Consider the following 26,703-nt stretch of genomic DNA (forward strand, 5'->3'; position numbering starts at 1 on the left):
GGGCTGCAAGCACACACTGCTGGCCCATGTTCATTTTCTCATCAACCAACACCCGCAAGTCCTTCTCCAGAGGGCTGCTCTGAATCTCTTCTCTGCCCAACCTGTAGCTGTGCCTGGGATTGCTCTGACCCAGGTGTAGGACCTTGCACTTGTCATGGTTAAACTTCATGAGTTTGGCATCAGCCCACCTCACAAGCGTGTCAAGGTCCCTCTGGATGGCATTCCTTCCCTCCAGGTATCAACTGAACCACACAGCTTGGTGTCATCGGCAAACTTGCTGAGGGTGCACTCAATCCCACTGTCCATGTCAGCGAGAAGATGTTGAATGAGACCAGTCCCAACACCGATCCCTGAGGGACACCACTCGTTACTGGTCTCCAGCTGGACATTGAGCCATTGACCACAACTCTTTGCATGCAGCCATCCAGCCAGTTCTTTATCCATCGAGTGGTCCATCCATCCAATTGATGTCTCTCCAATTTAGAGACAAGGATGTCGTGTGGGACAGTGTCGAACGCTTTGCACAAGTCCATGTAGATGACATCAACTGCTCTACCCCTGTCCATCAGTTCTGTAGCCCCATCATAGAAGGCCACCAAATTGGTCAGGCAGGATTTCCCCTTAGTGAAGCCATGCTGGCTGTCACCAAGCACCTTGTTGATTTTCATGTGCCTTAGCATGCCTTCCAGGAGAATCTGCTCCAAGATTTTGCCAGGCACAGAGGTGAGACTGACTGGTCTGTAATTCCCCGGGTCATCCATTTTCCCCTTCTTGAAAATGGGGGTTATATTTCCCTTTTTCCAGTCATCGGGAACTTCACCTGACTGCCATGATTTCTCAAATATGATGGCCAGCGGCTTCGCAACTTCATTCGCCAGCTCCTTCAGGACCCGCGGATGGATTTCATCAGGACCCATGGACTTGTGCACGTTCAGATTTTTAAGATGGTCTCGAACCAGTTCCTCTACTACAGTGGGCGCAAGGTCTTCATTCTCACAGTCCCTGCGTCTGCCTTCCAAGACTTGGGTGGTGCGGTCAGAGCCTTTGCCAGTGAAGACCGAGGCAAAGAAGTCATTCAGAACCTCAGCCTTCTCCAAATCCTGTGTAGCCAGGTCTTCCGAGAGCTTCTTGAGGGGGCCTACATTCTCCCTAGTCTGTTTTTTATTCAGTACATACCTATAGAATCCCTTCCTGTTATCCTTAACATCCCTAGCCAAGTTTAATTCTAACCGGGCCTTAGCTTTCCTAACCTGGTCCCTGGTTTCCCAGACAACATCCCTGTACTCTTCCCAGGCCGCCTGTCCTTGCTTCCACCTTTTATAAGCCTCTTTTTTCCTTTGAATTTTCCTCAGCAGTTCCTTATCCATCCAAGGAGGTCTCCTGGCCCTCCTGCTGCACTTCCTTCTGGTTGGGATGCAACACTCCTGAGCTTGTAGCAGGTGATCCTTGAATATCAGCCAAGAGTCTTGGGGCCCCCTGCCCTCTAAGGCTATATCCCATGGAACCTTACTAAGCAGGTTCCTGAAGAGGCCAAAGTCTTCTCTTTTGAAGTCCAGGGCAGTGAGCTTGCTGCACGCTCTTCTCACTGTCACTTATCTAAGTATCACCCTCTGCTTTGATGAATTAGCCCTGCTGGCATGTAAGACATGGAAGTCCAGATGGACGGCTGGGCTACTGCCACTTTACTGCTCTTTCTACCTGTGAGAGCATGCCTGCAGCATTTCATAATGTAATAGAGACATACTTTAGTTTAACAACAAAGCTGATTAATCAGTTGAAGACAGAAGACATTTTGTTTTTATAATAAACAACAAATCCACAATGCATGTGCATAACCATTTCTCTGCAGCACCTTTACAAGAAACAGTTTAACCATAGAGGAATGCTCCCACTGATGTCTTCTGCACTGCAAGATTCCTGCTAGTGGGGTAGCCGTGCATCTAACCTGAGTCTCTCTCACATAACAAACACAGCATTCCCTCAACTACCTGAAGTAACCGGTCCACACTTCTCAGCCAAGATCCCACCAAAGGCAGCTTGGGAAAGAGAGGAGTAGATAGGGACTGTACCAAGTTGGTCTGCAGTATATACTGACATGCTCCTTTTCTATTCTGTGGAATAGCATTTGAAATGCTAATCTGGATAGTTATTGCATGAAGATAATCTATTTTAACACTTAAAAGCTTTGATTGTATGTATGGTACTTTATGAAAGAAAACTCAAATACAAGTCATTATGGATGTCACTGTACTTCTAAAGCAGTTAGTTACCATGATTATCAGATGCTTATATTCAAAACGCTCATGACAGCTCTGTAATACCATGCAATGCCTTGGCAAGGTAAAGTGAACAGGCTTCTCCCCACTAACTGTGGCAGAGTTAGTACCACTGGCATTTTACTGCAGACAATGTATTGCATCTGCATGAGATGTGAAAGGTGCAGCAGTGACTTGTGCTCCCAGACACTTGATATGGACAATGTTATGAACTGTATTTCTTTCCTTATTATTTATAAGAGTGGGAGCATATTATAATCAAGGTTCAAAAACGTTTCAGTTTTTCAGGCCTCTGAATCCAGTTTCTTACTGCCTTGTCATACTTAAGTGTTTGGGCTATGTTACTTGATAAAGTTAAAGAGGAAGCAATTTAACTGAGTCATGTAGTGACTTAAATTCAGAAGGAGGTTTTGATTAGCTGAGCTGAGTTGGGGAAAGGAAAGACTCTGACTCCTAATCTAGAAAACAATTATCACAGATGAGGGAGATGTGACCAAGGACTGTTGAAAAGTGAGTGTGCAGAGAGAGGGGGAAGAGGAAGGAATTAATTATTCCACTAGCTCAAAGGGCAGTCAGTAGAGGCTCCATCCAATGCTGTATGTGGTTGTCAGTACAGTGATGCACAGTGCAATTTCCTGTCTCTGGCCATGCACTTAATGAATCTGGTTTCAGAATGCCTCAAATGTGGGAGAGGCTGAGGTCTCTAGGCAACCGCCATTACTGCTACTGCAGTTGGGAAGTCTAATGACTATTCAGTTTGATTCTCAGCTATCAAATTTCCTTTTCTTTGTCTCTGCCAAGGCAAGCGATTCAAATTTTAAACACAACTCTTAACACTGAATATGTATTCTCCTTGGTTTAGGGGCTCAGCCTGAAAGCCTGGGGTTTGATCTGCAGAAATGCTGAACACATTAGTCAACAGGAGTTTTGAATGGATGCAATGTCAGGCCAAGTAGACAAGTTAAGCCACATTCATTCTGCCTCGATATGTAAATGAAGAGAGAGAAAAGACCTAAAGACAAAGTTCACTTAGAAAATTGTAATGTTTACATTAACATCAGCTGCTAGGGGATAAAAAAAGCACAACTTATGTAATGGCCCTCAACACTGTGTTGCAAATCAAACACTTATTTTGCCTTATACCTTTACCTTATACAGCAAAAACTGTTTGAGACGGGCTCAAGTCTTTTCTAAAGACACATAATTGTGACGGATTCTACAGAAAGCCTAATGTAAATAGAAACTAGACCACAGATTTACAAAGAATTTTTGGAATTTTTGGTCTGCAACAAAATGCTAATGACTGTTTCTACAAAGTGAGAGAAATTTGGCGTCCTTTACTAGAGACTCTAGTAAGCAAAATATCCCCTATAGGAGGCCTCCAAAACAGAGCCTACCATCTAGTAAATGACTGCTTTAATGCCTATTAATGTTATGAAAAAATACAAAATTCAAACTGAAATTTTGATCTCAGGAAATGTAGTTTTGTTGTGTTTTCCTAATCATCTTCGCATTACCATACCGTATTTCTCCAGGGCAATTTCTAACCTTAGAGGTCCTTTGGACACATACAAAGCTCAGAACATCTCTGTTCCATTATAAAGATTTCTTAAATGATCAATGTGTGTTGTCCCCTAAAACACGTAAGATACAAAGCCTTATGGATTTCAGAAGTATCTCAGTGTTAAGTTACAAGTATCTGCCTCATATTTCTATTGAGTTTCAAGCAATTCAAAGTACAGATTTTGTAGAGCAGTAAATAATACACTGCTTCAAAAGCTGCAGTAAAAGTTGCTTTAAATTTCAAAATTGAATCAACATATCAATACAGAAAAAAATTAAATAATCAAGAAAATATTAACAGAAATACTTTTTTAAAAATTTGTCAATGTAAGAAAATGTATTTTTTTAATAGCAACCTCATATTAATAAGAAAGACAAAGCCTTCACTAATAATAACTGGGCCTGGTTTTGTTTAACAGAGGAAAAACCCTCAAGCTCAAGAATTAGTATTTCAACTTTTTCACATACTCTGGAAAAAAACCTGCCACCATAAAAAGCCAAACAATCTGTAATTTTCAGAAAGGTAGAAAACGAGTCTAATTTTTTGAATTACTTGTCTTAGCTGTAAATAGAGTGATGATGTTAAGTATACTTTATAGCTACTTTTTAAAAAGCTGTACTTTTAGTCATGTAATATGCCTTTAAAACATGACCCATGGTCACTTAGAGACTCAGAAAGCTTACTGCCTTCATTTTATCTTGCAAAGGGCATCATAATATGAGCATTCAGGTTTTGTTCCCTGTGTCAGAGTGAGGTTTTTCCCACTTCAGTGGTTTCGTAGCCATCCACATAGGAACAGAGGTATTCTGTCTCTTGACCATGCCCAGGAGTGAATAATAGTCATTCCAGGTATTCAGTTTGATCTCTTAGTAAAGGGTTAAACTCTTGCCTTCCAAGAAACATGAATATGTCACAATCCCAAATGCAGATAGTGCTCTGCTGGATGTTATTCTAGGCAACTTTATCAACTACAAATAGAGATAACCACCTGCAATAATTCTTTTAGCATTATTTAAACAGTCATTCTGGCTCTTACCAATGTCAGCCATTTTAACTACTCTTTAGTTCTGGTATCAGGAATTCACACAGCTTTAAAAAATACATAATGAGAATTAAATACTTAAATACAAACAGATCATTGGAAATGTTTTTCTAAAGTGATACCGGTTTTGTTTGCATACCCATTATAGTTGAGTTCATATGGAATAACTTGCAAAACAGGCTGAAAAACACAGCCTGTGCTGTGGGTCTGCACTTACTTCCTTGCGCTGTCATGTCTTTCTTATGCAGAAATCCAAACTCACAAGCTATGCTAATGCTGAAACTGTAAGAGTTGCCTGACCACGTGTGTTCATAAATGAATAATTTTTACACAAACAGGGTTTTACAATTACTTAAAATCCAATTTAAAGAATTAAACAGGAATGGTAATAGGTATCACCTGCATTCATATTTTTTCAGAATATGATCTGACTTTTATCTCTGTATCTCTAAGTAAGTATCTTCGCTGGAGTCTGACCAGACCACCAAGTAGACAGTCACTTGTTCTTCAAGGCAAACACAGAAAAAGGAAAGAAAATTAAGTGAATACAGAAGATATACAAATGACAATACTAGAAACTGCACTTTGAGACAAGTACAAATCTTCACCTTTTTCATGAGTAGTTTTAACGTCACAAATTCTGTTTGGCCTCCCCATTCTTTTCCAAGACTCACAATAATTAGCAATTCAGTTGGCAGGATCTAAACATCATATGAGTGATTATTGAGAGGGAAATGGGTTTTATTCGGTTTGCCCAAGTTTATTTCCTCCCAGTGTTCAGCAAGCACAGGGAAAAAATGGAAGAAAACATGTAAGATTTCATTAGACATTTATTAGAAATTAAAAGAACTGTTGGAACAAGTCCAGAGGAGGGCCACGAGGATGATCAGGGGACTGGAGCACCTCCCATATGAAGACAGGCTGAGGAAGTTGGGGCTGTTCAGCGTGGAGAAGGCTGTGTGGAGACCTCATAGCAGCCTTCCAGTATCTGAAGGGGGCTGACAGGGATGCTGGAGAGGGACTCTTCATTAGGGACTATAGTGATAGGACAAGGGGTAATGGGTTAAAACTTAAACAGGGGAAGTTTAGGTTGGATATAAGAAGGAAATTCTTTCCTGTTAGGGTGGTGAGGCACTGGAATGGGTTGCCCAGGGTGGTTGTGAATGCTCCATCCCTGGCAGTGTTCAAGGCCAGGTTGGACGAGGCCTTGGGTGATATGATTTAGCGTAAGGTGTCCCTGCTCATGGCAGGGGGGTTGGAACTAGATGATCTTAAGGTCCTTTCCAACCCTAATGATTCTATGATTCTATGAAATAATGGGTGAAGACAGAGTATAGCTTTCTAGTTTCTCTTTTGACTCCTCAGATGTAGGCTCTGAGCTCTACTAAGCCTTAATGCATAGGAGAAAATACCACAGAAGAATCAAGACAGAAAATATGTCAGAGGAATTAAATCCTAACGCTTCCTGCACAAACAGGAAAGAAGAATGAAGGGACCAACAAGCAATTCAGCACAGGGCAATGACTGTTTATTGTGCACTGACACAGATCTGACTTTACAGTGACTGTACTAAAATACTATTTTTAGTTACAAAATACTATGGTGGTACAGCAGCTGCATATTCCGAAACTGCCTCTAAACTTTAGCACAACTTGTTCTATTCTCCAGATGTAAACTGCACTTCGGCCCTCCAGAAACGGCTGTTCACGTACTTGGGATGCTTCGTTTGTCTCAATGCATTAAACCCCGGTGCACCTCACCGAGCCTGGCGCCGTTCACTTGTTTGCTGTAACGGTTAAGGCTGCCAACTTCCCTTCTCTGTCAGAGGTGTCCCAGGGCGCAGCGATTCCTTGTGGCGCTGCAGCCCTACATTTTGACTCGCGCTGCTGGACCCGTTCCCGTTACTGCAGGCCAGACCCACAGCAGCTGCCCGGTCTCAGCGGCAGGGTACCGGCTGGTGACGCCCGCGCCGGTCTCAGGAGGGCGGAAACAGGCAGGCTGCCGGGCAACGGTGCCGCGCAGGCCCCGGGCGCAGGGCTAGGCCGCCGCGTACCTCCCGACACTACCGAGGCCCGCCGCCCCTCCCGTCGCAGCTGTGACGACAGTGCCGCGCGCCGGGTTGCGAGAGTTGGCGCGAAGGTGGGAGGTATGGGCCCGGAGCTGTGCCGCTAGAGATCCACCGCCGCCAGCAGCATGGTGAGCGCGGCGCCGCGCACCCCGGCCCCCTCCACCTCTCTCTCCCTCCGCGGCTCCTTCCGAGCGGGAGAGGGAGGGAGCGAGCGTTGCGCAGCGTCCCGCCAGCGGCGGGGCCGGATGGGCGCCTGTCCCGGTGCGTGACTGCAGCCCCGGGGCAGCTGGGGCCGTTGGAACCCGGCGTATGCTGAGCCGAGCCTGTGTCCGGTCCCCAGCGGGCGGCCCCGGGTGGTGAGGCCGTCTGCTGTGGCCGAGCGGTTGTGAGGCTGCACACTAGAGGCCCCCCGCCCGCCCTGCCGCGCTCGCCCTCCACGCGTGCTGGGAAACAACCTCCTGACCAAGGAGATGCGCCTGTTTGTGCCCTTGTCCCAAGGGGGAAGCGGCTGCGCCCGTACAGTTTCCCTCCCGAAACCGGGTGGCGAAGCAGGCGCGGACTGTGGGCTCGCTCGGGGGGAAAGGCGGCCACGCCAACCTCTCGCTGAACGCAGCCTGCTCAAGTTCTAACTCTTCCTTTAATTTCAGTAACGGTATATACGAAGGCGTTTCTGCTGCCGAATTGGACGGTATGCAGTATTTGCAAAAAGCAGTTCAGGTGGGGAAAAACGAATGTAAAAGTCTGGAAGGAAAGACTTGTTTATAAGTAATGAAGGACGCAACTCTCAGTAGGGTGTAAGGAGTTTGTAAATGTGCACGTGTTTGTCTGCTTTCCTCAGCACTGCTCACGTACTCAGCCATCGTAAGATGGTATCCCCTGTTAATTTCTGGCTCAGGCAAGTTTCCTTCTACTGAGGTGGAGTTTCTGTGCAGGTGTTTACTGGCTTAATTGCAAATGCTGTTCGAAGCCAGTGAAGTTCAAGTTTGATTTTGGGCTCTACGGTGTTTAACTTTGTTTGTATCTTACACTTGATGCTCAGCAATGGTGGGCAATAAACTCTTGAGTGTTTCGCAGTACTGACAAAAGTCTGCCAGCACCAAGAATCACGAGGCTGTTAAGCTGTGATGTGTTCATGGTTTGTTAGGGGTGGCTGATGACATTAAAATTATGTACAAGGACAAGTCTGCCTCTCCTGCCATCACCTTTTTAGAAAACTGACCTTACTGGAAGACTTGCTTCCTCCTTTCCCACCTTCCTGGGAAAAAGGATTTCTCCCTTTATGTAGCGTTCTGAATGTCACGTGTCTCGCAATATCTGGCACTTTCTTAGAAGTGCCATGGTTTGGGGGAGAGGATGGGTTCTTCAGCCCATTCCATTTTCAGCGTTGAAGAGAAAAGTCTGTAAAACCATCACTGGTGCAGCTGCGGAGATAGAAGCAGAAATACAGTGATGTTAGTAACCATGTAAGGTTTTCATGTAGTGCTAAACATAAGTAGCCTGGGTTGGGTTGGTTCTGCAGCATCTTCTCAGCTGTGCTGAACTGATGTGTGGAGTTACGCAATGAGCCGGTCTGTCTTAGAAGGGATTTATTTTTTTACCCAGATTAGTGACCTGACCCAGTTCCCAAGCAGAATGCTATACTGAGGGAATGGATGACTAGGAGTGGGGACTACTTGAGTTGCCTTTAGCTGAGGGAGACACTCATATGGCTGGAGCTGTAGCATCAGCTGCTGTGTACTTAGAACTGTGGTACTGCTCAAAAAATACTGTGTAATACCTGTGCTGCAGAGCCACCATTAGTGACTGTTAAGTGTAGTTATCCAAGCAAGTATTACTGAAGTGAAACTATAAATTTGATTTCAGTTAGTTCAGATTTTTTGGACACACCACATGACAGAGCTGATGATTGCACAAAACTTACACTCAAGTAAGCATCTGTAAATAAATACTAGTCTTTTGATGCGAGGTTGTCATGGACACACTTAAGAATACCTAAATAAGTTGCATTACTTTCTGTTGCAGTCACTGAGCTAGATTGGTGAAATTCAGGTGTCTATCTCATGTTGTAATTTGTCTTGCAAACTGAGTTATATGATGTTATTTTGGAAAGTATTCTACCTTACTGAGCACTACCCTTCTGAAACACTGCCTATTACTGTTAGGTTGAGGTGGTTCTAACATCAAAGTAGTTGATTGTTGGTGTAGGGGGCTTTTGAAATGCAGGAAAAAACCCAGTATGGAAGGTTTATGGCTTTTATAACTGACTTTTTTTGAGCTGGGTATTTACTAAAGTCTTAAAAGTCACCCTGATAAACTCTTTGAGTAACCAGTCTTTGTGCTACCTGACAAAGGAGTTTCAGTTTCTGTCCATGTTATTCTTAGTAAAACAGACAGACACAAGTCTTTCAAGGGTAAACCTGCAACTTGGCATGATGAATTGCTGTGGTCTCCTATTATTGCGTAAGGTGGAAGATTTAAAGCAGTAGTCAAAACTGGCAAGAACTGGACAGCACAGTCATTGCTGGGATCATACAATTACTAAGATAGTTCAGCAGGAACCAGTGCACCTGAACACAGCATTTCAGGCTGTGCATGTACACCTGAACACAGCTTTTAGGCTGTTCAGATGCTATGCATCAATTACCTCCCTAATTTAGTGAGAATGATCAGAAATTCTTACTTAGTTCCACCTCTTCCTTGGGTAGAGCTGCTCAAAGTTACATGTCCTGGTGCTGCTGCTGAAGCACCCATGGGCGAGACCACAGTAATAGAGCCTCGCCTCTTTAATTTTAGCCTTCTGGGCAAGGGGACCACCTGGGATAGCCATGCTGGTGAATGTATTTCCAGGATACATAAGACTGATGACTTCTGTAGGTTTTGGGGGAAAGTTCTAGAAAGAAACTTGTTAGTTACATTGGCACACACCTTTCCTTATTGGAATGGATAAAAGCTAAGCATACACAGTTTTTCCACGTGGTGCACTTGTATATGCATAGCATTGTATACCAATAAGATGATCAGTCAAAGTATGTTAAATAGATAAACGCAGAATGGACACAAGTGATCCTGTCTAGGATCTAAGCTCATATAGTATTTTATAAATAAATTCTGCAATGAATTAAGGATTTTTCTGGCATCTCTTAGTAAAGGGCATGAAAATTCTGTTTCTCATGATTCTTGGATAAAAGCTTTACTGAAAGATAACTTTATTGTTGCTCTGTGGCATTTTGTGAATTAAAGGCACTTATGAAGAGCTAACTTGATAACTTATGAGAACTGCTGAGGAAGAAAATAATAATTTACATGTTATAATTTAGGCCTTAGCAGTTCAGGAGCTGTGGTATGAAAATAGTGGAAGAAGCTGGGGCAGGCAGGTCAATTTAATATATTTTTCTTTCTTAAGTCTGCATTTTAGAAACCAGATTATGATGATATTTTCTTGTGTAAGGCTATTAAAAAAGTATTCTAATATTATTGCATATAGTGTTTGCAGAGCAGCTCACTTACTAGCTGTTTTTAGTTAAAATACTAAAATGAATGTTACTATTGATCTAAAATTTAGTCTCCAAATATTTTAAGCCAAAAAGTACAAACTATAAAAGAAATGAAAACTTAAAAGTAACTTTATTTTGCAGTGTTGTAGTAAATATTTAAACTATTTTACTACATAAAAGATCTAATGAGACTTTGAATACATTTTTATGTTGCCTATGTTACCTTAAGCCTAAAAAGAAGTCAGTAATAATGATTATCGAGTCCACGCGTCTACATTTAGACTTTTTAAATAGCTGCTTTCTTCAGGCCTGTTAGCTGTAGGTATTGGCAGTCAAAATGTCAGAGCTTATATAGTACTGCATTTATATTGTAGGAGTATATGTAAAATAGCAGTGTTGAAAATTTATGCCTCAAGGTATAAATTCCATAGATGGAAATGTATGAAGTCTCATTGAGAAAGAATGCTTCCCAGTCTACCATTGCTTTTTTTGCTGAATCCGTATTATTATGTGCAGGTAAAACACGAGAAGTCTAAATTTTTATAGAAAACAGCATTTCTGGTTCTGCAAAATTATTTTAAGCTAAATACACTAAATAAATCTTTACATGTCCTATATTTTGTGTGTGCTTTCAAATTACGTATTGCATTGATTTTAAGTCCTATAGGCTCTCATAATTCAAACCACCAGGGAAATGTTGAAAAGCAACCTGAAACACTCCTGGTCAGTCAGACTTTTATGGAGTTTTCTTAAGAGTTTACTGCTTTGCTTGTGGTTCCCTGTAAGAATAAACAAACTACCCAGATGAACTCAATGATGGGGAATAGCTATCAGCTGGATAGAATATAGTCCTAATCCACATCCTTTACCTGATATATATTTAGGCCATAGGATGCATTTTCTTCCTCTAAAATGGCTGCTACCCCTGAAGTTAGTGATAACAACCAGGTATGCCTTTTCTCAGTTTTAATTTTAATAGCATTGAAATACTAGTATTTTCAATGGAAGTCAGATTTGGCTTTGTGTGTATAATAGCACTTTTTTAAAATCAAAGCTTCAGCTGCTGATCTGTATAGCTTAAAAGAAGCTTCTTGTGGTTGTACTGTGGTCAGATAATGAAATAAGATTACAAATAGGCTTTTTTGAGCTCTTTGTATGAAGTTCTTTGTTCAGATTTTAATCTGTTTCTTGCTGGCTATTGTTTTTAATGATTGAAATTGAGTTTACTCAGTTATTGTCCTAAACTTATGAGAAGGTGGAGGATGTGGTATGTCCCATTACTTGGCTGTTCCTAGCTCTTGGTGCTTTTATGTCTTTCTAGATTGGACACTACCTCATTGCTGAGTTGATGGTTTTGACTATAGGAATGCTTTGGGCTACGCTGGTGGTGATTAGTTATCAAAAAAAGAATTCTAACTGTATCTGTCATAGGTCACTGTATTTCACTGCTAGTGGAAGTTTGTTTCCACTGCTAGTGGAAGCATGTATCGGTGAAGGTGTCCAGCTAAGGGAGAAATGAACTCTTTTTTTCATGATTCAAAACAAGAGAAAAATGGTTGGTGTCTGAGCAGCTATGTTTAACTAGCTGGGCTTTGTTTGCTTAATTGGGAACAAAATTTCAAGATCATCAAATATTATCATGGAGTTGCTGACAAAGTAACTGAAGTGCGTTGCTGTTTTGTAGTGTAAAATTTCTGAGAGCTGTCTGTATTTAAAAAAATTATAAATAAATTTTCCCTTTACCTAGGATATCCGGAAATTCTTTGATGTTGTAACTCCTGGAAGGCGACAAGAATGTGAGACAGTGAAAAAGAGTGCAAACATTAAAAATGGTGAAGGACCCTCACGGGGGAAGAAGAGGGAAAAGGAGACCAAGGTTAGTTTTGCTTTTCTTACCTGTGAAGTGGTTGGTTTCTTGGACATAGGATTGCTTGTGTATCTAGCATTTTTAAAGTCATAGTTCTTATATGTTGAAAAAAACGCCGTATGTCAGTTGTTGTCGTAGGCATGGGAGGAAGCTACCACTTAATATTAACTTCTTGCAGCAAAACTATAGGTGGTGAAGAAAATTGCTAATTTAAAAAAAATATTTGGGTTGTAGGGCATGGGAGAGATAGGTAGAAGTTCTTAGGTTTAGGTGCTAATGTAGGAATAATCTGATCTCTTTGAAGTTGTTTTAGCTGTAGTCAAAAGTTCTCTAAGTAGCTCAGCTTATTTGAATTTTAATTAAGGTCGAGGCTTATGCATAGAAGATGTAGGTGTATCAGGAAGACCTCATGGCAGCCTTTCAGTACCTGAAGGGGGCCTACAGGGATGCCAAAGAGGGATTCTTCATCAGGGACTGTAGCAATAGGACGAAGGGTAGTGGGTTTAAACTTAAACAGGGCAAGTTCAGGTTAGATATAAGGAAGAAGTTATTTACTGTGAGAGCGGTGAGGCACTGGAATGGGTTGCCTAAAGAAGTCTTAAATGCTCCATCCCTGGCAGTGTTCAAGGGCAGGCTGGACAGAGCATTGGGTGACATGGTCTAGCTTGAGATGTCACTGCCTCACACAATTATCTAAACTGTATAAAAAAGAAAGGGGTGGCAAAAGAGGACTTTAAAATCACCTGCAGAATGGAAGGATTTCTAATGGGATGGAAATTTAATGTGAAGCGTCACAGTCATGAAGTAAGATGTTACTTAAAAATTGGCCGTGTAATTTCACGTGTTTCAGTGTGAAAATAAAGGACCATTCAGTGCAGATGAAAGACACAGCAGTTATGCCATGTGATCTTTTATTTCTACTTTGCAATTCTCCAGTTATATCAAAGGTTTCAGAATTGAATGTAGATTATAAAATGTGTAGCTATGCTTATCTAGAATTATATTTTTAGAAGCATTTACAGCTGTGCATGACTACAAAACAAGCACAGTTTGGTAGCCCCAAGGAACTTCCTATCTATGCAGCTTGTGATTTTTATTTTTTTTTAAATATCCAAAACTTGTAAATGTTTCTGGTTTTGTTTTTTTTTAAAGAAAAAACTGTGGTGTATGCTTTTTCCCTTTTTCAGTGGGCTGTATTCTACTCCAAAATTATGTTGAATTCTGGTGGTTACAGTGAAACCATAAACAATAGAACCAAAAGTGAAAGCTGAATTCCATACAAGCAGCTTGTTGATCTGTATGATCTCTGTTTCTGGTGGGATTGTGCAATATCTTTTTATAAATAATAAGTTGGAAGTGCTTGAAAATCTATTTCATTTACTTTAATTTGTATTAAACGTTGATATTTATTCTCAACATAATCATCTATGATTTGCTTGGAGCATGTTTAGTTTCACTGCTGCAGTTTCTTATTCTCTGCCCTGCACCTTTTCCTCTCCCACCCATGGCTAAGCAAGACTGTTCATAAGTGGAATATTGGCAAATAAATAATTTCTGTTAGAATTTGTTTGAAACTCATAAATTTGAATGTGTAACTGAGTAAAAGCTGGAAGGACCTGTTTACTAGTTGAACTAATGGACTGTTACTCTTAGGTGAATAATTCACCCAGTGAAGATGATGATTCCAAACAAAAGAGGGCAAAAAAGAAAAAAAGAATAATCTACGATTCAGGTAGTGTTCATGGTTGTTTCTGAATGCTCCTTTGCATCTTTTGCACCAGCATTCAAGGTTGATTTAGGTAAATGCTACATCTGAAAGAAAGCTGTGATTAGTTTGGTGGGGTTTTTTTGGGTGATTTTTTTTTTTTTTTTTTTTTTTTTAGTAAATGGAGTTAAAAACATTTTTGACAGGAATTACTGCTGGATAGCAAAATATGTTTGTTAATAGTAAAAGTGCAGCGTCTGCCATGCATGAAATATGCATTGCAAAGTAACTTTTAAGAAAATATCTGTTAACCTGAAATCCCAAACCAAAAAAGAAACCCACCAAAACCCATTCAGATAGTGAATTCAATCAAAACTGCTAACTTTTTTTGTTATGAAAATGTATATAAATTGTGCTGAGTTTTTGGTTTCCTGTTGTTTTAGGGATAAATAATATCCTATGCTGGGTACAGGAGGCTGATCATATACTACAATTTCACATTTCTGTGCCTGTGTGAACAGGGAGATTGTTCTAAAAGGCAAACTTGCATTTCATGTCTATTAAAAAAGTCTAATAAATGTTCATTCCATAGTTTTATATTTAAATTGATCACAAACATCTGTAAGAATAATGCTATTATATATAGAAATGTGTTCTAATCTTCAGATAAATTGTTCTATAAACAGTTCCTCTTTAGCATAAGGAATGGCAGTAGAAATATTTCTGCATTAAAAGTTGGAGTACAAAAGTAATATATAACTTAACAGCTATTTGTAAAGCGCTGATACTGTCTGGAGATCTTGCAAATTCTAGCTCATTATTAGTAGGGGAAAAGAAAAACAGGGTTCTAAGTTCTTGAAGAGAGAAAAGCGTGTGTGCTTTTTGGGGAGATGGTGAGGCAATGATGAGATGGGACTGAATTGACTCAAGTCAATGGACCATAGCTGCCTTTAATAGATATTATAATTATTAATATGTAGTGTTTATCATGGATAGAGGTAGGCCTTGAAGAGCAGCCCTCTCTTATGCTTGTTAGTTGTCCCGACTTCTTGAGTTTGTCCCGTTTACTCATTTGGCTGCTGGGATACGTAATCCACCGTGCTGTAAGTTTGTCACCTTAACAACTTGCGGGATATGGAGAGTGGTTGGTGAGGTGAGTCACAAGTCTACCAGTGTTCTGCTGAATCAGAGTACAACCTTAGTGCTCTCTTTTTACCCTGTTGTTAGCTTGTTGTCTTTTGGAATAGGTCCCATAGAGTACACCAGCATAATATATGATACCATAAACATTTCATCAGTCTTGCGAATCTAAGTTGAACGTTTGTTGTGGTGTGTATGTTGTTTGGCTTGGGTGGGTTTTGGGTGGAGTGGATTGTTTTTTTTACTTATTGAGTGTGTATTTCTTGTTTAGTAATCTGCTGTGGTACTCTTGAGATTCACATTCCTTTTCAGAAAGGTTTTTATATGAGTGTAGCAATTCTTGGAGTAAGTAACTAAATATTTCTTCGTATGTAAACAAAACCCAGTTTCTAGACTGAGTTCTGACCAAATTTTCATTTAGTCATTTGTGTGCTGGACTGAATGGTGGCTAGGCTATTAGGTGATGGAGAAGAGTGAAGCTGTGCTCTGACCTTCCATATATCTTTCTCTTATTCAGTTGATTATACGTGAATATGTGTTAATTGATGTTATGTGATCTATTAGTTAAAGCTCGTATGTATGTAGCAGAAATCTAAATTTATGTTGTGTTCAAAATACAGATTCAGAAGAGGAGGTGCAATCAGTGAAAAAGTCCAAGAAGGAATCTGAGAAAAAAGCAGCTATTTCAAAACGTGATAAAGTTCTAAGGCAGAATCCTGTTGTTTATATTTCAGAGACAGGTAATGGAAGAAATACATCATTATATGTTTAGCTATAGTGGGGTGGATTATGTTACTAATGGGATGGATTGTTTGACTGATACACTCTTAAATATGACCGTAAAGCCTAATATTGAGGAAGACACATTATCCTTAAGCTGACCAAAAGCTCTTCAGATGTTTAACCTCAAGTACTGTAAAGTCAGTAGCAGGGTAAAAGTGAGATGATGTTGGTAGTGGCTTAGGGTCATTTAAATATGCGTATAATTTCATGAGCTAACACTCCCTGCGTAAGAGTATCGCATAGATTTAGGGGATATTTTAAGGAAATATTTTTAATGTAGTTAGACTGCTCACTAGCACATGTTATGAAATGACTGTTGGTTACCATAAACATGTTTGAAAACCTGGTTTTTTTTTACTTTATGTGATATATGATGTTCCATGTCTTAAATCTCTGCATAATATGTTGGTGACTGCAAAAGTTCTTGGGTTTTGTGTTTTACTTACCAACTTTTTTTTTTTTTTTTTGGTAAAAGCATTATTTCTGTTAGACTTCTGGGAAGAACTGGAGTTGGAAAAAAGATGGTGACAAAGGCTTGCATTATACCTTGTATATACCATACTTCTCAGTCTTGGATTTCTGCTTTCTAAATCCTGGAGCTGTTTTGGCTCTTGGGTAAAGTAGTCTGTGTAATTAACCGTTCTTGATCATTTTCAGGTCTCCTTCTGGAAAAGTTGTGACAGTAATTTACTGCTAAGTTCACAGCTGAGTTTTGTTTAGTTTAGATTTAGTCTCTTCAGAAGCTGCGCAGTTGAACTAAAAACAGTTCCTCTCTCCCCCTGCATGTTCTCAATTCTATCATGAAGCAGTTTTGTTTCCAGATGCTTACTTCTTGTGCATTGTCCTCTACTAAACTGGGGATGTTATGGAAAAGTTTCAGTGTCATTAGATACTACTGTTTGATAGGTGACCAATTTATGTACACTCAGCCTTATTTATGAGTCAAGTATGCTTAAAGGTGTGCCACCAGCATAGGGGAAAATGATCAGGTTCTGTGAAGTCTCTAAAAATGCGTCTGTGGAAGAAAATTAATGGAGCTTCTAGTATTTAGCTTACTGTTTTCAGTGCTTCTTGAAGATGGACCTTAACGCTTATTTTCGCATCTGAGAAGAGTTGGCTGAATGTGTATGCATATGCATTTTTCATTATGTAGGGTTTTTTGGGGTTTTCTAAACACAATTGAAATACATGTGAGTGCTTGCAACTTCAGAGCTGCTCTTACTACTGATTGTTCTCTTATTTCCACTTAACTGAGAGATGTGTTAGTGGCACTTAAGCAAAGATTAAGACTACATGTGGGCAGAATTTACTTACTAAGATTCTGACAGTAAGATAAATCTGATCCCTGACTTACTGGCTGACGTAGATTGGAAGCATCTTAAATTTGACTCAGTTAATTTGGTAAGTTAGAGCCTTTTGAATGGTTTGCACTCCAGGTAGCTGTTAAATCTCTTGTCATGTTAGGTTCATTTTCTGATTTGCCTTTAAAACATAAAGTTCTCTTACTGCACTGGATCTATTGTTTCACAGTGGTTTCTTATAATGCAGATAATGTGTTTTGATATTGGATACTGGTTACCGTACTCAGATCCCCTGTGTAACACAAGCTGTACAATTTCCTGAGAGTTGCAGCACTAGGTGAACACATTTTGGTTGCAAAGGTGTATCTTACAGTGTTTGATACATCTCTCTCTGCCTACTGTAATTTTGTCTTGAAGTGAGAGAGACATTTTACCAGTTGCCGCTGTGGTTTGATGTACTAATGACATCAGCTCTGAGTTCAGCTGAAGCTGTAACTATTGGGTCTTCTATAGCTGCCTGCTAGAGTAGAGTTCTTTACTAGCTGCCGTACTTCTCTGTATGGATTCTTAGAAACTGATAGTATTAACAGACTTGAGCCCAGATCTATTTTGATAAAACATGTTTTTAAAGTGTTAAAATTCTGAGAGTAGTTGTGTGATCCCTCTTTGAGTTTGGAAAAGTGGACCCCGTCCTTGGGTATAGTATTTTCTTGGTAAGATCACTGCTGACTGTAAACATTGCTTCCCTTTAATCATACCAAGTATTTTCAAAACCAAAAAGAATTGTTTGCTGTGATACCCCATTAGAAGTGTGGCTCAGCTGATTTTTTTTTTTTATTTATTTTATTTTATTTCTTTTTTTCTGTACCACCTTCCTCCTCTGGCTCTTTTCAGGATCACTGTTTCTAAGATGGATTGTGATGATTTTACTTGTCCTAGATATTTGACCCAGTACTTAGCTGTATTATGCCATGTATTCAAATGGGCTCAATTTTCCAAAGTATCCCAGATGCTTTTTTTTGTCTTGTTTGGCCTATTATTTGAAACTTTGTTTACCTTGACAGTTTTGCCAACAGTTCCTTCTTAACTAAAAGGCTCTTTAATAGCATTGATCCTGGAGGAGATAAAAGATCAGATTCCTGGGGAATAAACAATACATGTTAAGGTTTATTATGCAATTCAAGGTGGTATAATCAAGTTTTTCTGTATAGGGATACCATGGGAAAACTGGTCAAGATTATTAATAAAATCCCTGAAAACCATGGCTCAAGGTTACTCTTATCTAAAGAGTCATAAGTACACACAGGTTGATTTAGTAGTTTGACTTAATCAATGCCTTTGTAACGTTGAGACTCAACACTTGAATTTTATTTACATTTAATCTGTATAAATTGTTTCTTCAGCTTAATAGAGCTGTCAAGCTGAGTGTATTTTAGAGGTACTGGTACAGCTATTGGCTTGAAATAAACAGGTTTTACAAGAACAGGAATATACAATCAGTAGATACAAAAGAATCCTAGTGAAATTTGTAGGCATTTATCCTTTTCTTGTTTTTAGTTATGCAGCTGAAAATCTAAATCCAGAATCAGCTTGTTGGACTCACTGAAAATTCAGGATTTCATTTCAAGGGCTCTGTCTGTGGCAGTGTGTCTGGAAGAGCCTTTTGGCATCAAGTAGTCAGTAGAAGCTTGGTGGTTAATTGTCTCAACTGAATTTCAGTTTAACTTGAAACTTTCTTCCTGTAGTTGATTGAACTTCTTTTCATCTCTTCTATATAATTATGTGGAATACAGTTTTCTTGAAAAGTGCTGGGGGATTAACTTTTTTGGTTTGTATAAGTGGATTGATTGAGATTATTGGGTTGCTTTGATCTTAACTATCTTTTGAAGTTGCCCTTTTTTTATTTATGGCAAAAGAAAAATAAAATGAGAACAGTTTCTGTTTGTAATTCTATTAAAAATACCTTGTTATGGCAGGGGGGGTGGAACTAGATGATTTTGAAGGTATCTTCCAACCCAAATCATTCAGTGTTTATGGAAACAATTTAAATTAAGTATTTAGTTAAATGATGGCCAAAGATAATGTAAAGTTACTCTAGCAGGTAACAAAGGAAAAAAAAGCCTTTTTTTTTTGTGTTGATGGAATGGTCTTAGGGAACTGGGGAAAAAAATCCAAATGTTTGTTGTACTTGCTAAAATACACTTTAACTGTTTAATGAATTATGGAACCTTGAGCTTTGTTTGTAGAAGATGACCTGTTATTGTGATGTGTTGAACCCCATCTGGTTTCATCACAGGTGGTTATTTGGCAAGAATGGTGACCTCGCTTTTAGTGACTACTTAATCTTTTATATACCTCCTGTGGAGGTAATTATAAATATGTAGCAAATGTAGCAATTGCATTGTTTGCTTGAATATAGCTTTAAAAAAAGCTTTGTGCTAATGGTAGGCTGAATTATTTATAAAGCTAGAAACTGAGTAGGTTTGTAAGTTACTGGAAAACTGTTCCTTGTGACAGCTTAGAAGACAGGACAAGAATAACTTCTGAATGTTCCTGCTGAATATAATTTCTCTCTGTTAGACTTTTATATATATTAGACTTTTTTAATACAGAGAATGTTGGGCTGGTGGGGAAACAGAACTGTTAGTGCTTGAGTTGCTTAATGTGTATTGATTTTAAATAGGAAATATAATGGCATAAAATACTCCTTATATAAAAGATAAAAACTAGGCATGTAGCAGACAGAGTGTATGAGCCTGACAGGTCCATGTGCTGTTGCTGTACACTATCATTGCAGATTAAATGTATAATTTTTCCATTTAATTTGGATGCTGGATTTAAAGCTTTCTAATCCCTTTTTTCCCCTGGAAAGCAGTATGAAGTGAACTCTTTTTTCTGGTAGCTGAATGTAGGCATTATCTTGGGTAAGTGTAGTAAAGCTATTTTAAATTAAGGAACTCGGATGGTACCCCTTAATCCAGTGTTAATTTGGTTGTCTGATAGTTCTGTGAAGGTTTCTGTTCTAATCATCATAGTCCTCCATTACTGGAACAAGGGTTTTTTTGTTAGGTTTTCTTTCCTGTGCTGTTTTTTATTACAGAAAAATATGGAGAAATATGCATATGTTGTAAATATATGAATTACTTTTAGTGTATACATTTTGCGTTTCTTTGTGCTTAATTGCATGTCTTCAGTGTTGCCTCCGTAATCTTTGATGTTATGCATCTGTGTTAGTTTTCAATTGAGCCGTGGCTTTATTTTTCTGACGCTGATACTTTGGCTCCTTGGGCTGTCAGAGTGGTGAAACACAAGGTATGTTTTACTGGGTATTTATGTGCCCATAAGAACAAGGTGACATTAATGGTGATGACCCTGTAGGTAGTATGGGGAAGTAGAAACTGAGATCTCGTAAGGAGAGCATTTAGAATAGTACCATTGAAATCATGGTGTAGGAAGCAGCCTTTTTCTTTTCAATCATTTATGTCAGTTTTCCTTTTTATCTCCAGCATGGTTTATGAAACCTGTTAAAGATCAGGTAGATTAAATTTTGTAATACTTAATCAGATTTTAATGTTTTCAGGCTTTTAAGTGCAAATGAATCTTATTTCTGTGCTGAGTCCTACGCAAGACGGCACATTTTTAAGGTAGGGCGTAAGATCATAACATAGAGGTAGTACTTAGTAATGTTTGGAGTAAAACTTTATAAAAATACTGACTCACACAGATTATTTGTTTACAAGGTTGCTATGCCACTGAAACAAAGCAATGCATTGTTCTTTACTACATCAGTAATTCATATACTGTTATTGTAGGTATTTAAGTGATATGGATACAAGTAACTTATTTGCAGGTAGCTTTGGTTTTGGTTTTGTTTTGGGTTTGTTTTGTCGTTTCCCCCCCCCCCCCCCCCAGTTATGGTTCAGAGTTCACAATAATTTATTGTGGGCTCTTTTCATGGCACAGGTATTATGTGGTGCACCTACAGTGTTCAGAGTTAATTTGCAATTTTTTAGTAAGTCAAAAATTGAAGATGTAGGAGACTTTTTTTTTTTAGCTTTTTAATTATTTTCACAAAGCATGTGAAAACACATGGCAGATCTTTGTGTTGAAGTATGTAGTGTTTTCAGAAGAGATAAAGTAGAATTCCTGAAGTTCTTGAGGTTCAAGCTGTTTTCTGTATAGTTTCTCCACTGATTGGTTTGTGTTTTTTTTCCTCAGTACTTGCACAGAAGACCTTTGCTTAGAAATACCATAAACTGAAGTTAACCATTCAGTACATTGCATTTAAATGACAAAATTAGACGGGTGAAGTTCCCAAGTTCCCACCATCCTGTATGAACTTTCTGTGACTGTAATGATTAGTTTCTATTTATTTTAAATTTTTGTGAGACCAGAAAATGAAGCATAGCACTTGCTGAAAATGTTCTCTCCTTTGGCCTTTTTTGATATAGCAATTAAAATGATCCTTTTGTAGTGATTATTACTGTGTTGAGCGCTAATGATGTCTTCTGGAATTACACTACTAGGTGTTAAGGTTGCAAGTTTTTCTATTATATAAACCTATTTTTAAGGCTCATTGTTAAAAATATAGCTAACTAGCAAAATCCCGTTTAGAATTCCCACTATCTCTTAGAATGAGTGTGCAGTTCTCTGCTTTGCCTAGTCCCTTTAATGTGGAATAAAGCTATGTTTAACCTGAAAGCGGTGTGTTAAGGAAACCACAGAATCTGTTTTATGTAGACCATAGTACTAAAAATGACCTTGACTTCAAATGTAGATCTTTTAATGAATCTACTCAGTTTAAAAAATATAGTTAAAACTATATTTTTAGTTTTTGTTTAGTGTGGAGTTTAGTGTGGAGTTATAATTTGGAATAGAAAAATGTTTTTTCAGTGCTTATGCAATGGCTTCTTACCTCTCCTAAGTTGTGGTCTCACATGCAGGATGATTTGAAATAAAATTTTAGTAAGTGTGTCAGTTTTTTTTAAGAAGCTTTCTGGTGAAGACTTAGTTTTGCATTTAATCAGTAATACTACAGTGCAATTTTATTGTATTGTTGCTGTAAAAATCTTGGTATGAAAGTTTCTGATCACTTATTCATCTTTTTCATTAAAAGCTCCAAGATTTCTTTTGAAAAAAATCTTTTAAACCCCTCAAATATCCTATATGTGGTGTTGCTTCTTTGATAAGCCTCAGTGCATTTTTTTTAGAGATCTGCTTGACAGTGTTGTGACTTAAATCTCTGAAATAGTGCAGCATTAACCTGTTAACTGCAGCAAGCTGCTTTTTTTAAAGGCAAAATAAAATGATCTCCCTCCAAGCAACCCTGAATCAAAATAGGAAAGTTCAGTGCTGTTATGAAAACATAAAGCTTACCAGAGCCATTTCAGTTTTACTATTTTGAAATAAATTTACGCCTATTTGGCTTTTTCAGTTCTCAGAGATAGTTTATGTTTTCTGTTGAATCTGGTATTGGAATGTCTTGTCTTAAACTATCATTCTTTAGTTTTCTCTGAAACTTTTATCGTAGTTGGCACAGATTGTCATGCACTAAATCAGCTTAAATGTGAGTGTAGTGTTTTGATGTCACTTGGCAGGTTCATTCTTTTGAATAGTGTCTCTTTAAGCTGCAGCTGTATTAGTTCAAGATGTTGCTGCTTTCCTCTGCCTATTTCTGCTTGCTTGGAGATCTTTTTTCTTCCTTTACTTCCTGCACATCTCCTTACTGATCTGCTTGAGTAACTGATCTTCATTCAGTTCATCTGCTGGATTAGTTGAAAATGTAAAAGAGGCCTTTTTGTTTTGGCTAGACTAGTTCATTTTGTGTGAAACAGAACATTGTGTCCTGAGTGGCTCAGTACATTGAGCTACAGCTGCAAAAAAGAAATGTTTTCATACTTGCTTGGATATTTTTCAAGTATTTTTTTTCCCCCGTTTCCTTATTCATTTAGCATTGCTGACTATTGCTGTCATGTAGGTAACTTTAGGCAACTGAGCTGCAACGTGAAATTTCATTGCAATGTGGGGATTTGGATCTCCTTCCGTGAAATGATAAAGCTGCTCTTATGGTAAAAGTAACCAGTTTCCGTGACTAAAACTCTCTTTAATAAACTGGGAAAAGTTAATGGACCAATAACTTCCAATTGCATGCCAAGGTAATATACACAGCAGTTTGTATGGCAAGTGTATTACATTTAGAAGGAGTTGCTGTAAGCGGTGGTTTTGCAGATAAAGATAACTTACTTCAGTTGAAATATATTCAGCCTCCTCAGATATTTTAATGCTCCCAAAACATCTTTCTAAAGATGTTAGTGGAAGATAAGTATACATATTTGAATTATGATTTTATTTTGTATATATATTGAACAAAAGGGTATCAGAGCCTATGTAGTTTGGCATTAAATCGTATAATGACAGTTAGATGTGGCGGTTACTGCATTGAGGTCTTAGATCCCGCAACCTTTTAAAGCGAAAAATGTGAGAGAGGCAACTTGAAATAACCTTTGATAATTGGCAAATCCAAATATGAAGTCATTTCAGGGGAGTGAAGCTGGAATGGTTCAGGTAAGCTTTATATTTTTATAACAGCATGAAACCTTGACATGTTGATACAGGCAAAGTGCTAACACTTTGCTGAACAGTGGTTTTAAGTGCATGTTTGTAGTACATCTAAAATTACTTAGCTTGTTGAGAAATGACATAAAAAAAATCCCAGTTACTGTACAAACCAGGCTTTTTAAATGTAAAAGCTACTATGTTTTTCAATGATAAGGAAGCTTAAAAAAAACCTGCCACCAACTTTACATACATTTATCATAACAACTACGAGTTATTTGTAACCTGTAGATGACCTGCTTATATTTGGAGTTGTTTTTGTAACATCGTAGTAAGAGGTTGTCTTGGCTTTAAAAAAATTGTATTCTAAACAGCGTAGGAACCAGGGAGTTGTATTCTATACCGATGAGGAGTTCAACTGTACAGAAATAAGAAATGAATAAAATACATTGTTCCGAAGGCCATCTGAGGATCTGCCCTGTGCTGCTTGTCACCATTGTGACTGCAGTAGATTGCTCCCTTTTTAGATTGGCTGAGGTAATTCCCTAGTTTCAGCCTTTTAAAGTGATGTGAATTTAAACAAATGTTTAAAACAGCCTAGATAATTTTGAGAGAGCTCAATTAGGAAGCAACCACAGATGTTGCTCTGTGATCAATAGGTGAAACTCGAGAAAGGGCGAGAGTAGGAAAGAGGCAGAGGAATAACAAACAGTTACAGGTGGGTTGCAGACATTAGTTGAGTAACTGAATTGTGCTACTGCTAGAGCAGTATAAAATGAAAGCTGGATGTGCTTTAATGTCGTAGAATAAAAGAATAAAGCCTCCAGGGTTTAACAGTTGTTATTTGTTGCTAGGGAAGTTTGTCCTTATACTTTGCCTGGCATAATAGGTCCCTGCTTCAGTGTAGTGTTTGCATCTAAAATAATTAAAAGCAGTCTCCTGGTTGTCATGCCTGTCTGTTCCATTAATCACATGATTAGCTTTCTCTTTGTCACACCTACTTAATTTCCAGAAAAGTTGACTAGAATACATGGTCTTGACTTGTATTTTTAATTCAGAGCAAATCCCGGAACAAACCAAATGTGCATGGTCAGGGTATTTTTTCAGGATACAACACACAAGTAATGTGTCAGTGTATACAGGAAGTACCGTTCTTGGAATAGTCTTGCTCTGCTTTATACAAATCTTTATACAAAGATTTATACAGAAAGATTTATTTTTATTTGTACAAAAGATTTATACAAAGATTATAGAATCTTTATACAAAGATTTTGCACATAAAAGTAATCTAGTTGATAAAATTGATTTCTCATTTTGATTTTGTGAAGTCCTTGCCTCCATGTGAGGCGTCTCAACTGTTTACCTAGCATTTGCTGTAAGAATGCAATTAATCTACTATTTTTATAAGCTGAAATCTGAATTTTCACTTTTATTTTTCCACAGATTATTGGCTTGCTTGTGTGAGTGAGAATTCCTCTCTCCTTTTACAGGTCATGTGTTGAAAAGTGTTGACCTGAATAGTGCAGCAGCAATAGTAGGCCTCTCAATATTTTCCAAGTTGTAAATGTGCAACAGTTCAATGGTTGTGATGTCACCTTCATGCTTGTAAGGAAACTGAAAGTGTACAACTGATTAATTTTGCTGTTCAATTCTGTGGCAGTAGGCATGGGTGAGCAGTTCAAGGAAGGAATGTGAAGGTCTCAATGAAAAAGTTGGTGTATTTGAAGTAAAGGGGGAGCCTGGAGATAGACAAATTTGTGATGTGCTTATGAATTTCCTGAGCCCGAGTACCTGTCCCCTTTTAAAATCCACTTAATAGCATTGGGGTACTTTTGTCTCTCAGCGACCACTTTCATGTTCTCATTCTGCCTTTTCTGTAGACTGCTGTTCATAAGTGCTGTGAGTCTCTTGTCCTTTTTCAGCCACTGCTTGCAGTCAATAAATGCTTCTAATCCTGTCGTTTCTAGGAAGGGTATAATTAAAGCAGAGCTCTATTGTTGGTAATACTTAGTACTGGTATCATAAATGACTTAAATCCACATTCTTTTTAATTAAAACCTAATTATATTTACTCTGCTTCTCTCTACTTGAGAGAAAGCAATATCCTGTTGTTTGTTTTTGTCATTATTTAAATGACTGAGTGAAGATTGAGGTCTTCTGATAACGGTAGTGATGGGTAAAGATTTGACTTTAGCATGAAACAGTCCTTAGCGTAAGAAAATCTGGGGGTCGGGGAGGGAGAATAGGATTTGTATCTTCTTTCCAAGACAAATAAATGTAATTCTATCTACATTAATTGTTGATTTCTACTAACAGATACGTTTTACTCCTGCAAATGTATTTTCTTGTTAAACTGAAAAATTTAAAAGAAGCAGAAATATTTCTAAAAGTTAAGTTTGAGATAAGCAGTCTCCTATACAGAGCTCAAACTATTGTAAATTAGGAGTCTAAAGCATCTAGTGTCTAAATCTCCCACATATGCAATGGTTTGTTAAATTGAGCCAAGTGGCAGTAAGATTTGCGGCTGCCTAGGGAAAGTAAAGGATGTTGAGAATGTAAAGCTTTTAGCTTTGTGGTAAAACCCACTCCTCTCAACTGAGGGCATGGGCTTGAATGTTCTCTTCCATATATTCCGTTGTAAATTGGCAAAAATGTCACTTTGGTGTAGATAAATTTTTGTCTTTAGGCATTATTGATGTGACTGCTGAACCTATTTTTTTCCCTTCCAGACAGATCTTTATTTTTCTTAGAACTTTTTTTTCTCTTGGGAATAATGAGGATTCCCCTTAATACTTGTTATATTCTGCTTAGTATTAAGTGTTCAGTAGCAGAAAATTCCAGCTGATGGCTAAAACACTCTTGTTACTGCCATCCATTGAGAAAAGGTGAAATTAAGAAAAAAACTTGT

At 38.5% G+C, this 26,703-nt stretch overlaps 1 protein-coding gene across 3 annotated transcripts in view; it reads left to right on the forward strand.

The window, feature by feature from the left end:
• Positions 1-6,953: 6,953 nt before the first annotated feature.
• Positions 6,954-26,703, forward strand: part of RFC1 (replication factor C subunit 1) — a 38,111-nt gene continuing 18,361 nt past the window's right edge. Inside the window, exons 1-4 of one of the 3 annotated variants that reach the window (XM_057407583.1) lie at positions 6,954-7,078; positions 12,192-12,320; positions 13,965-14,043; positions 15,777-15,896. In XM_057407583.1, the coding sequence (XP_057263566.1) occupies positions 7,076-7,078; positions 12,192-12,320; positions 13,965-14,043; positions 15,777-15,896 (331 nt within the window). In that variant the 5' untranslated portion in view covers positions 6,954-7,075. Of the gene's footprint in view, positions 7,079-9,665; positions 9,782-11,267; positions 11,393-12,191; positions 12,321-13,964; positions 14,044-15,776; positions 15,897-26,703 lie in introns of those variants that run through there. The other 2 variants (XM_057407582.1, XM_057407581.1) reach the window with 2 other exon arrangements.

The sequence above is a fragment of the Pezoporus wallicus genome, unplaced genomic scaffold, assembly GCF_028554395.1.
Source record: "Pezoporus wallicus isolate ANWC-B61680 ecotype Strahan unplaced genomic scaffold, APGP_CSIRO_Pwel_v1 contig_2492, whole genome shotgun sequence".
In the NCBI taxonomy this organism is placed as follows: domain Eukaryota; kingdom Metazoa; phylum Chordata; class Aves; order Psittaciformes; family Psittacidae; genus Pezoporus; species Pezoporus wallicus.